General features: G+C 42.8%; 1 protein-coding gene across 1 annotated transcript in view; it reads left to right on the forward strand.

Moving 5' to 3' along the window:
* DNAJC3 (DnaJ heat shock protein family (Hsp40) member C3) overlaps positions 1-13,447 on the forward strand; it is a 42,335-nt gene that overhangs the window by 2,434 nt on the left and 26,454 nt on the right. Inside the window, exon 2 of the mRNA XM_037132443.2 lies at positions 11,748-11,858. Coding sequence (XP_036988338.1) covers positions 11,748-11,858 — 111 coding nt within the window. The remainder of the gene's footprint in view (positions 1-11,747; positions 11,859-13,447) is intronic.

Consider the following 13,447-nt stretch of genomic DNA (forward strand, 5'->3'; position numbering starts at 1 on the left):
GTTAGGTGTTTGCTGTTGTACTAGACACTAAGTTTGGGGATGGGACCCCTAAAGTTAAGAACCTTCGACTTAGATTAGCAAACTTTTAGTTCTTGTTTTCCCAAATATTAAATTCTATGTCAGGGATCAGTAACCTCAGAGTCCTTTGGAGGCATTCAGATCTGCATGATTCCACTACTCTGACTGAGGCTTGGAGAAGGAAGAAACAGGGGAGAATGGGTTTAGGAAAAGTGAACGTGAAACAAAGAGTTGCATAGGATGCAGAGTGTCATCAATAATTAGCTTAGTTGCCCTAGTTTATTCTGATTTAAAAATACTCATCTTGTTTTTTTTCCCTATGCTTTTTTGTTAGTTGTAACCGGGAGAAAAAAAAATACATAATTCTTAATGAATTAAAAGTTTTAGCACCTTCTTTCAAAAGACCTTTAAAAGGGGGAAGTCCAAAGCACTAGATGAGGGGTAGAATTTTTAGAGCAGAAAGAAAACTTTAGCAGAATCTACTTCAGTATTCTCATGTTACAGATAAGGAAGCTATTTTAATTCTTTGCTAATGGTTTGCTAATGGGTCGTTCTATTTGGTGACTTGAGTAGGGACACTGCCAAGGGACCAAACCTTCTTTTATCCCTTTTTCTTCCTTAACATGCTACCTGAACCCAGTTTTTCTTTATTTCACTGAACTGACCTGACTAAGCCATGTGTTGGCCATAGTGAAAAGAACAGTTTACAATGTGTAAGTGTAGATTTCAAGGGGGCAGCAGAGCAGGCAGAAGCTACACTCACCTCCAAGGATCAAACTGGAATTACAACTAAGTTAAAGAACACTCATCCCGAATAACCAACTGGAGACTGGCTGAAGAGGAGTTTTATAACCAAGGATTTACAGAAGCAGCCAAATCAAGACTGGTAGGAAGAGACCAGGGGTGGAGGCTGGGATTCTGGAGGAGGACGATGGCTGCAGGGTGGTTCCCCCTGAGAATTGTGGGGCCTAAGCCCCAAGTTGGGCTCCCCAGCCCAGAGCACCAGAGCCGGAAAGAAGTGCCCACATAACATCTGGCTGTGAAATGCAGCAGGGGTTTCTGTTTGTCAAGGAGAGATGGAGTCTGCTGGAGACACAGGCGCCCTCCTAAAATGCCAGATTTCTAGAACGTAGTCTCCCAAAACTGAGTCACAAAGAATCAGAAAATCTGAACAGACTAATCACAACTAATGAAATGGAAGCAGTAATAAAAAAAAAAACCCAAAAACCAAAACTCCTGACAATCAAAAGTTCTGGACCAGATGGCTTCACAGACAGACAAATTTTATCAATCATTCAAAGAAGAACTAATACCTGTCCTCAAACTATTCCAGAAAATTCAGGAGGAGGGAAGAATCTCAAACCCACTTTACGAGTCCAGCATTATCTTAATTGTGAAGCCAGGTAAAGACACTACAAAGAAAGAAAATTACAGGCCAATATCCCTGGTGAACATAGACGCTAAAATCCTTAACAAAATATTAGAAAACAGGATTCAGCAATACATTAAAAAGGTCATACACCACAATCGAGTGGGATTTATTCTGGAATTCAAGGTTGGTATGATATCCACAAATCAATAAATGTGATATACCACCAAAACCATGTGATCACATTAATAGATTCAGAAAAATCGTTTGATAAAATCCAGTACCCATTTATAATAAAAACTCTCAGCAAAGTGGGAATAGAGGGAACATACCTCAACATAATAAAGGCCATATATGACAAGCTCACAGCCAGTGTCGTACTCAATGGTCAAAAACTGCAAGTGTTTCCCTTAAGATTGGAAGCAAGACAGATGTCTGCTTTCACTACTCTCATTCACCATAGTATTGGAAGTCCTAGCCACAGCAATTAGACAAGAAGAGTAATAAGAGGCATCCAAGTTGGAAAGGGAGAAGTAAAACTGTCATTGTTTGCAGATGACATGATACTGTATAGAGAGAAGCCTAAGGATTCCACCAAAGGACTACTAGAACTGAAGTGCTTTTTGGTGAGGTATGCATAGCATAGAACTCATGGGGTTTTTTGTTGAGTTTACAGACTACTTGGGGGGTATAGGACATGCTTTGTGAAGCATCCATGCCCTCTTCCTTCCTTGCTCAGTTTAGATGTGTAGTGTAGCTTTTCCATTATAAACACCCTTTACTTTCCTTGCCCCTTTATTATTATTTTTTTTTACTCACGTGGCAAAATTTAACACTGAATAAATCCAACTTGGACACCAACTTGTTTGTTGTACTTTAGAGCCGAACATGGTGGAGAAAAATGGAGATAACTTTTGCCGACTGGTCTCATTTTAAGCATATAATCTCAATTTCAGATGTACCCTAAATGCTGCCAACATTTCTACAATTTCTTTGTATGTTCATCTGGAATGTCAGTATTTCAAACTTTTTCCTCTTCGCTTAAATCTCCAATTTAAACTCCCCCATTCCTCACTTCCTTTACCTCATTCTTTTAGACCTTGTCTTTATTGAGAAAGTTCACTTGTATCTGTAGCTACTTATATTAAAATGGATAAAGCATTTCTATTCTTGGCAAAATCCAATTTTTATACTTATTTCATTTCCCTGGATTTCATTTCTTCTCATCTCTGAAACTATTGCTCCTACAGTGACCATTTCTCTGCTGTGTCCTCACTTTCTCCTCTGTGCGGGATCATTTTCGTTAGCACTCCCACATGCTGTACTGTGTCCATCCTGAACTGTTCTTTGATGTCACGTGTCCCTTCAGCTGCTGAACTGTACCTTTGCTTCTCTGGACAGCAGAAGTTTAAAAGTTGGTGGTCATCTCTATTCCCCGATCTTCTATTCTTGCCCGAATACATTCCTCCCCTAACACAACAAAGCCTTACATATCTGAGTCCTATTTGCTTCCTCCTCTTTTATGTTAATCTCTCCATCACTAGGCTCCTACCGCATCAATTTCTTTTACTTTCAAATATTGAGCTCATTTCTGACTAAGGGTCTTTATTCTTGCTATTCCCACAGCCTGGGAAGCTTTTCTGAGATCTTCAAATGAGCATTTATGTTTCAGAGAAGGCTGCCTTGACACACTATGCAAGAATCACTTTCTTTAGTTAAGACTCTCCACCATTTTGCATTATCTTCATAAAACTTAAAGCTGCCTGAATTATCTAATTTATTTTTCTTGAACAGTCTGCCACCCTCTAGAACAGTGGCAGACACGAGGCCTGCAGGCTGAATCCAGCCCTCCATGTTGTTTTATCTGGCCCGGCACCTTGTTTATATCTGGGGGAGGGCTGACCTCCTTGCCCCTAGTTCAGGAGTAGTTCAATGTATACAGTCCTAAAATACATTTGGCTCTTTGAAGGCAGCCTTGAGGACTATGTGGCCCCTTGGTGAGAATGGGTTTGACACCCCCGGTCTAGAATATAGTTTTTATGGAAAGAGCTCTTGTGTTTGCAGCTGAAACTTGTACACATGAAGTAGATGGGCAATAAATAATTTTTAAATGGATGAATAAAGTTGACTATTTGAGCTGTATTTGCATGGACTCTTCTAAATTTATTATCCAAGTTGAAATTTCTTTAGCAAGGAATCCCATTACAACATTGATAACTCCACAGTTCATTGAAGCAAAGAGAGATAATGTCCATTGAAATTGAGCAAACCTGATTATAGTAGATTTTATTTTCCTAGTTTACCTAGGAAGATTTTAGTGCATTGTTCAGACACCATTATTCAGATGTACCTAACTACTCAGCCTTTTCTTCCCTTCAGTTTGGCTTTGTAGACTAAACCACTTTTTAGGTCAGGGTACTTGGAAAGGATGCTTGAATTTCCTTCCAGCTTAGTGTATTTTTACTGCAACTGTTTTGGTCCACACTTAGCTGTGGATTTGCTAAGATAATGACCTTTCTGCTCTGTTTTTCTGTGGCCAGATTCCAGATTGCACTATTTTTGTGTGTTTTTTGCTGTCTTATCCTCTTGCTTGTTCCTTTACATTCCTCGCATTCTAAGCGCTCCAACCTGGACAAACATCCCTGGGCGTGCTACCACCTCTGTCACCTGGCCTTAGCTCGGAAATTACTATCTTTGATCACGAGTTCTTGCCTTTTTCAGTCTGATTCGACCAGTGTCGTGACTCTCACCACATCAGACTTTTAACCGCTCAACTTAAAATTCTTTATTTTTTTGCTCTTTAAAAATGACAGATTCTAATACCGACTTCAGTGAAAGACTTAAGTACTGCATCTTTCTTCGCTGACCTATGATTGTGTTTGTCTAAGCCAAAACCTATTACTTAATGCTGATCAGAAAATGGCATGATGTTTGGTTGCCTTGTCTCTCAGAAAATAGGAGACAGCTCTCATTGTCATTGTCTTCCAGGATGTGGCAAAGGAACAAACATTATCCATGGCTCGAAATAGAGTTGAGACATTGCAAAAATAGCCACAATTTACAAATAGTTTTTCTGCATATTAGTGTCTTTGTGTATCAGTTTGATTTGATAATTACATATCTTAGAGTGTATAATTCTGTTGAACTAGAGTATGTTTAAATAAGAAGGCAAGTAGTTTCATTCGATCAATATTGAGTGCACTTTGTTCAAGATACTGAACTAGGTGACATAGAGAAGAAAAGAGGTCCTTTGATTTGCTTTGGCCTGAGAGTTGAGGGGTTGGGGGCTGGGCATTCTGAGAGGCAGGTAAACTGTGAAGGCCAGTATATTGAGTCAGTGGTATTGCAAAGTGAAGTCATGTACTTGTGAACATGGGGATGCAAAATGGAGTAGGAACATAGAACCATCTTTTCTTTACCATCTCACCAAAGTAGTTCGGGAAGGCTTCCAAAGGACTCAGCATGGGAGGACGGAATCCTGATGAAGTAGAAATTTCCCCACTGGGCGAGTGGGGAAGGCCTCTTCATGAAACAGCAAGTGCAAAGAGCTGTGGCCGGCGCATCTAGAATAGTATTGGGTTGGCCAAAAAGTTCATTTGATTTTTCCTATAAGATGGCTCTAATAGTGCTTAGTTGTCTTTAACTTCACGTGAAACAATTTTGATTGTATTGTGACAGCTGTCATTTCAGCATGCTTTAAAAAGAATCAAAATTGGTGAATTTTTTGTAGCCATTTTACATTGAACATGGAAAAAAAGCCATATTTTCAGAGCGTATCCATCAGCGTATGTCTCTATCCATCCATTATTCATTCTAAAAAATACATTTTAAAATAACATTGGTACACATGCCCCTAAATACTTTAACATGCATATCATAAACAACTGTTTTGGGTATAAATGTCCATATTTTAGGTATGCACTTGGTGAGTTAGATAACTGCATATACTTGTGCAACCCATACCTCTATAAAGATTAGAACATCATCAGCAATCCCAGAAAGTTCTCTCCTGCCCTTCCCGAGTCTATTCTTTCTCCCAATTTCCCAAGTGACTGCTGTTCTGATTTCTCTTCTCTGCAATGTCCCTTTAGCATCCTAAATAGTTTAACATCATGTTCATTGTAAAAAAGTTTTTGGCTACCAAGTTTCTATGTGTACCCTTCTACATACATACATTAAAACTCCAGGACAAGACATCTCTGGGTATTTTCTACCTAGCAAGACACAGCCATTCTTATAAGTGAAGAAATTCTCACCTGTACCACAGTAGAGGAGACCCAGTTCTAAGTCAGTATGTCCATTACTGGTTATTTCAATGACTGCTCTTACTGTCCCACCCAGTATTCAGTTGTATACAGACTAAAATTAATTTCAACAATTGTATATAAAATAGGAATGCAAATTGGAGACAATATGATCAGTGCAGTTGACTCTCTACAGTTAGTCGTGGTAGTTATGTTTCATGAGTCATTGCTACACTGAATTAGCAAATACTGAACCATTGCTTCTAGAAGGAATCACAGGGTTAGCATCCTGCAAGCCCCAGGTCACTGAATTTTTGTCAACAGATCAAAACATAACCTTGTTTTATATGTGTTTCTATTTGACAGGGTCTTATTTAATATATATTGTAGAGTTATTGACTTTGAAGTCATGGCCAGCAACTTTCTCGTTCATGTTCGAATGAAGCTTTTCTGACTCACATATTTCCTGTGAACGGGTATATCACAGCCTTTTTCACTTAGGAACACTACACAGCGCTGTACCTGAGAGCCATTTCAAACAGTGAACTCGCCAACAGAAAGCACAAAGCTCTGAAAAACATGACCCTATTATACCATGGAAAGGACCTTGTTTATAATATGAGAGCTGAAAGAGGAAGGCAGAGCACTGCCTTGCTTGACTTCATCTGGGAATTGGTACCTCAAGAGACCAAAGCTTTGCACCATTCCGCACATGCACGTGCCTGGGAATGACCACCAGGGTACCCTAGGTATTCTTTTGGGGGTCATATATGAATTGTAGGGGTTACAAATAAATTGTATTGTTGGGAAAATTCATAAAGACAATCTGTGAATCGTGGGGGTTGACTGTACTTACAAATGAACATGTGTACAATTAGCAGCGAAGATACACAAAGCTACCACAGTCTCTGTGTCTGGTAATGAGGTTGCAGTTGGTACATATGGCTGCCATCTTCAGGTACCTGTTCCATGCTTCTGTCCTCAGCTACTCTGGCTTCTTTACCTGATGGTGTGACCCAAACCTTTATTCCTAGGAGTCAGATGTTCAATTTTGTTGTTGTTGTTGCTGTAGTTTTTCTTTAACCTTTAGTATTGGAAGTACTTAAGACTGTAGGGAAACCCCTGGGTTCCAAACGTAGCCACCACTACTGTGTAGCAGCAAGAAAGATCCTTTGTAATTGACTTTTTAAAAAAAAATTTATTTTTGGCCTGTTGGTTTTAGTGCCAAAATGAGTACAACATGGTGAGGTGGCATTCTCATTTTCTAATTCACTGGAACCATCGTATATTTCCTTGTGGAAGCATTTACCCTCTTGGGAATAAGAACTCCACAACATCAGAGCTCAGCTTGCCGGGACCGGGAGCAAACATTTTTCAGGTGGCTTTTGAGGTGTGATAACGAGTGGAGCCACTCCCACTGGTGCTTCCTGATTCCTGGACCCATCTGTTCTGGCTCTGGGGGACCACCTGACGCTTCGTCACTGAAAGCATACCCTGTAGCTTGCAAAGGAGTTACGTTGGATTTTGTCTCCCAACCAGTGCTGCCATTCTACTTTTCAAATGGGCATGCTGCTTCTGGATCAAGCAGTATGTTGTAAGACCAGTTAATTCTATGGACATGAGCAAACTGCTGCACTTTCTTTGCTGTGAAATGCATAACTGTGTTTCTTGATTAGAGACAAAGTTGTGTGGAATGCCGTGACGGCGAGTGATGCATTCTGAGACTCGGTCAGTGGTTGTGCTGGCTGGAGCGTCACAGGCAAGTCCATGGGAAGGTGACCCATTGTGAAGGAGAACCAGTATAATCAATCTGCCGCCAGGTGGATGGCTTGTCCCCTGCCCCCCTTCCTCCTTACGGTGCTGTATTGAGAACTCAGGTTTGTTTGGTGGTGTTGTCACATTAGGCACTGAACCAGATCAGTAAGGGGTAGTCTCTTTTTGAGCCCATTCATCTTCTCTGTCCCTGCTGCCATGGCCACTTTGTTCATGGGTCCATTGCACAGGCACTGGTATTATAGGGAAAGGAGTTGATTGACATCCTCAAAGAATGTCATTTTATTAGGGTGATTGAGATTCTCCGCTGTAGTTGATGCCATTTACAGTTGCCGTGCTCACCTAGACTGTGGTGGTGACTTGCTGCTACTTCAGCCTCGGCTGCTCCAGGATCCCAGCATCCCCACTGGAATCAGAAAGCCCATCTCGGCTGTGGCGTCTGCCATGTTCAGACCTGTCTTACAAAGAAGAGTGACCGCAGAGCTCCGTGAAGGTTGCAGGTGGTCCACCAATACATGAGGTCTGTCCAGAAGGTATCGAGCCATGTAGTATGAAATACAGAGACATTTACTGAAGAAGATACAAGATACAGGAAACATTGTGCAGAGGATGCCTTTTCTGTAGAGTCAGATAGGAAATATTTTAGGGTTTGCATGCAGATCATGTGATTTTTGTCAAAATCGCTCCACTTTGCCATTGTAGCATGAAAGCCGTAGACAGTGTGGGATGGAAGGGCACAGGTGTGTTCCAGTAAACTTTTATTTAAAAACAGTGTGCTGACTTCTGCTATGTACAGTCAGTGGGCATACGTCAATGAATCAGAACAGATGTGGCATTAACTTCACCCTCCTTGGTCTGACACCTTTAGGATTCATTTCCACACGTGTTCCTGGGTTTCTGTTAGTTTATCATCACAGTCTTGCAGTTCTTTCAGTATGTAATCTCTTTCCTTTTGTCATAGTATATGCCTGTCTATGGGGGGGGGGCTTCACCCACCAGGCTCCCTGGCCACCACGGATAAAAGTAAGTCTACCAAGACATGATCTGCTTGGGGAGAAAGGGTGGCCGATCTCTCAAAGGAGAAGGGCTAAGAGCCTTTTCCTCAATCGGCTTTTATTGGGTTGTTTTGCCCAGGAATACGGGTAAAGGTTATTAATTAATCATTATCAGGAAGTAAGGATCAAACAATAGATAACATACAAAGAACTCTGAGGGGCTATTCTGAGTCAGGGTCTGTTAGCTAAAGGGCTACAAAACTTTGGGAAACAAACTCATTTCCTGCTCTGACCTTTATCATTTAATTGAGAGCATTCTTAACAAAGCAGGTTTCACAGGATTTTACATATTCTTTCTTAAGCCTGATCACCTGGGGAACCCACCCTTTCCAGCACAGGGCTGCATCACCCTCTGTCATTGTTTCAGGCTTAACTCATGCAGGGGAAGTACAGCAGCCAAGAGATTAGGAGACTTCTTGCAGACGGAATGAGGACTCAGGCTGTCAAAGCCAAGGGGTGAGGGTCCATCACCCCCTTTCTCCGTAGCCCGCCAAGTCCTTCCCTGGGACTTCCACGTGATCGTGCCTGCCTTAGGTCATTCCCTTCTTGGGGATCTTACCCGTCATTGGTTAACAAGTCAAGCACTGGGGGGCAGTTATGGATGAAGTAAAAGGAGAAGCGGCGCTCTTGCCAGGGAGATAAGCTTTGTCTCCTTCGTGTCTTATGGTCTGAAGGTCGCTCACTCGGCCTTAGCCAGGAGAGGGTTACAGCTCCTGAAACCAGGCAGGGTGGTTCCCAACACCTGTCTAGTGACATCAGGAATGGTTAGGGTATGTTTTAATGAAAATGAACGTTCCCTTTCATGGTATTTGCCTTTTGTAAGGTTGTCCTAGGAATTTTAAGCTGTGGAAGGCTAGTCTCCCCTGATATGGGAGGGAGGGCAGCTACTTTCTACTGGTGAGGGAGGCTCAGAGAACTGGAGGGGCGGAGTTGGTTAGTCTCATCTGGGTCGAACTAAATGTCTGCATGGTAAGTTGGAGGATCCCATTGTTTACTTAGTGCATGTCCTAAATTTCAGAGGAGAAACTTGGCGATACTGTGAATTCAGCTATTGTTTTAACTACCCTCAAAAGTGAACTTTGTGTTTTATTTTCAGCTGAATTGGCTCTGTGGTCACAAAACAGTCGTACTCAGAAGAATCTACCCTGCATCACCATTCTTTATGGTCTGGTAGAGCTTAAAGCCTCGAGGGTTTCCAACACAGGTCCCTGTTAGCACTTGGTCACTGTGAACCACAAATGATACCTTGATTAATTTTGATTCCAGTACCTGCCATGGATTACTAACGTCTTGTTTCTCATTGTCAAGGAGCTCAGCACTGCACTCAAGCTCAAGGGCATGATCAGTTGTCATAGGCCATCTTTGTGGGTCTGTGTCCTGGAGCCACTCCCAGTATCAGTTGTGTGTAAGTCTCAGTCTCCTCAGGAGACAGAGACCACATGGTAATTCAGAAAGAGGGGGGTTTAATGTAAAGAATTGTTAAGTGGTGCTAGGAGAGCAACTGTAAAGATATACAGGGAACTCTAAAGGATGTTCTAAGCCGGAAAGAGTTCCCAATGAAGGGCCAGCTTGGAGGGGGGACCTGCTGTAACCAAAACATGGGTCCAGCTGCCTGATGCAGTGAAAGCCAAACTTGTGAGACAGGAGCTGGTGCAAAAGGAAAGGGTTTTATTCAGGTGCTGGGACCTGGGAAAATGGTGGACTCCCATCTCAAAGACCACCTCCCCGTCCTGCTCAAGCCCCCCGTTCTTAGAGGGGTAGGGCTTTTATTTTTCTATTCAGTTATCACTAGCTTTTGGTGTGCTCGGTGTAAGAACCTCCCCCGACACCCTCTTGGCCAGTGTGGGCGGCTCTCTGGTGCTCCCTGTCTGCCGTATCAGGGGAATTGAGGGGGGTTGGCTACGGGACCCATTGTTAGAAGACCTGGAGGTGCCACAGCCCTCAGTCCCCCTGGCGACCCTGGACACAGCACCTGCACATCTGGGGCACTGGTTGGAGTCCACCAGCCACCCCTAGATCTCTAAGCAGCCTCCATGTGGCCCACCCCTCTGAAGTGGCAAGCTGGGCCCAGGCTCACCCTGCCTCTGGCTGCCCACACTCTGGCTGGCTGTCTATGTTAGCACCCCTACACTTGGCTGGGGCTCAGACCTCACTGGAGAAGGCATAGATGCAGCCTGAGTCCACTGGTAGGAAAGCCTGCTGCATTGCTAAGGCAAGAGCTGGTCCATGGTAGCTGGGGAAGCAGGAAAGCACCCTCTCAGGTACGGGTGTGGTGGGTATGCAGCCTTGAGGACACGGCACCTGGCTGGGAGGCGTGTCTGGCCTCGGCTGCCAGGTCGCTGAGGGATGGCACCCCCGGGCATGTGGCCAGGGCGGTGTGCCTTGGTGGTTGGCTCGGTCAGTCCGATCGTGTTCTTCCACTCACAGTTCCTCAGAAGCTCCCCATTCACCCCTGTGAAACTGACGCTGTCCACGCTCAGGCCCTCTGCTTTGGCTTCCTGTTATACAGCCCCCCCCCCCCCCCGGTGGCTCTGTGGTAGCCACTCTGGCCTCCCTGCTGTTTCTGGAACATAACCAGGCATGTTCCCGACGTGGGGCCTTCACACCGGCAGGTTCCTCTTGGAAAGCTTTTTGGCTGGATGTCGGCATGTTGAGTTCCGCACTTCCTTCAATTAAATCTTTGCTCAGTTGTCAGCTTCTCAATGAAGCCCACCCTTCACCACCTTATTTAATACTGAAAGCCACAGCACTCCTGACTCCTGTCACATGGTTCTACCCTTTCCATAGTCCTTTTCCCCGACCTGATAGGTCATTTCCTTTGTCGGTCTCCTCCCATAACGTCAGGCACCTTGAGGGACACAAGCTTTTGTTTGTCTGGTGCATGGATCCCGACTACTTAGAACAGTGTGTTGTACTTTGTAGATGTGCAGTGAGTACTTGCATGTTCGTTATGGTGGTCTCGGTGACACTCATTCAAATGAGACTAGTTTCACAAAGCAGTTCTGATGTTGTTGTTCAACATGTTTTTACTAGTGCTGTGTTTGTTATACAACTTCCCTTATATTTGTAGACTGGCTACATTCTTTTCATTGACTAGGTGGATACGGTGTATTTTGGGGTTGCTTATATATAAAATGTGCCGTTGCTGCATTCTTTAGTTTGCTTTTCAGCCCGTTACTTTTCCCATCTGATAAATGTGTGAGACAGATAATTATAGCTTTAATAATGTATTCTTTAGAATGAAATCTTGGTCCACGGAAAATTAAATTTTTTAAAATTTGTTTTCAGGTGCTGAATGTGGAGTAAATGCAGATGTTGAGAAACATCTTGAATTGGGCAAGAAATTACTCGCGGCTGGACAGCTAGCTGATGCTTTATCACAGTTTCATGCTGCAGTAGGTTTGTATCTCGGGACTAAAACACTCAGTGGCCACCTTAGTGACTTTTAATTCATAGCTGGTTTTTGAATAACTTTAAATTAAACATTTAGAAATATCTGCAGGATTCTGAATGAAATAGATTAGTAAAATAAATGCATAACACTTGAGTGCATACTTACTGAGCATGAGAGAATTTTCCAGGTAACTGAGACGGACTATTAAAAATACCAGGCATAATTCCAGATAATTTAGACAGAAAGCTTTTTTCAATGTATTACATAATTTTCAGCCCTCTTAAAAGATTTCACTAAACACAGTTTACTTTTCCTGATGACTGGGATCATCAGTAGGACAGTTACTTTCCTGGTGACGGGAACGACCTTCAGAGCTGGGAAGTACCTTCAGAGCTATGGCGTGGGAACTAGACAGATTCAGTTTTTGTCCAGGTAAAGCGAGCGGCGGCTCCCCTGGTCTCGTGTGGTGGCGTGTCATCTGTGTCCTGGTACACTGCTGCACACCAAGTTCATTAACTTCTTGTTAAATGTGGGTTCATCCACAGAAGTGTCGATACCTCCCAACGTCTGAATTTTGTAGTGTGCTCTATTGCTGTAACTCCATCTGTGATTAGAAGTTGCTGTCAAAGGCCCTGATAGACTTTGGCTGGCAGCATGGTGTCCACCAGTCATTTTTTGTTATAATGTTGCAGACATTATGGTTGTGACACCCTTTCTTCCACTTTTATTTCTGAAAAATTACTTGGTGTGTTTTGGAAGTTACTTGGGCATAGTGTGTTTTATGATCACATTTTTACACAATAAAAGGCTTATCATAGCAACCCAATAATTGTTTGTACCTTGTAGTACAGATCTGTCAGCGATTTGGTTTGAATTTTTTTTTTTTTTTTTGTATCTGGCAAATACATACGTTTTGGCCAGGGTTTTAAGATTGAGAACTGATTGGGAAGTATTCTTGATCTGTTGGAAACATTTTGATTTAAGGAAGAGTGTTGACTGTTGGTTTTCAAATCACGTTGCGACACAGTTGCATTCATTTTAAAGGGATTGTCATTAGAGAAAATGCATTGCGGGTGTGATGGTGGCCCCCCACCCCATTCCCACAGTGCGGTCTTGTGCTCCATGGGTCTGGCGTGCATTGTAGGGTGTGGAATCGTTCCTTTAGGAGACGTCTAGAAGGCCTTAGGTGTATCTGCATGAATGAATGTCTAAAGTGGGCAAGCCTGAAATGATAGGTTTCTCCATGTGCTTGGTAAGAAAACCAGTATCATACTTACGTAGTTTTTGCCAAATCAAAAAACAAAATCCATGTTAACATTTATATGTCACTTAAACATGTGATGTTTTCTCATGGCATTTGAACCTCCCTTGTGAAATGAGATGGACATTACTGTTCACATTTAGGCAGAAGGAAAGAAACAGAGAGAGCTCTGGTGACTTTCCAAAGGTCGCATTCCAGTTCAGAACATTGTGAACTTCTTAAGGATCGGTACTGTTTTACTGTTACTGCCATTACCTTTTATTTTAATAGCTGGCAGGTGCCTAGTTAAAGTCTGAATGAATGAAGGGGTGGAGTTAAGTGAGCTGGGAGCCG

This window comes from Artibeus jamaicensis, unplaced genomic scaffold (genome assembly GCF_021234435.1).
Source record: "Artibeus jamaicensis isolate MK-2021 breed Jamaican fruit bat unplaced genomic scaffold, CSHL_Jam_final contig_415, whole genome shotgun sequence".
In the NCBI taxonomy this organism is placed as follows: Eukaryota; Metazoa; Chordata; class Mammalia; order Chiroptera; family Phyllostomidae; genus Artibeus; species Artibeus jamaicensis.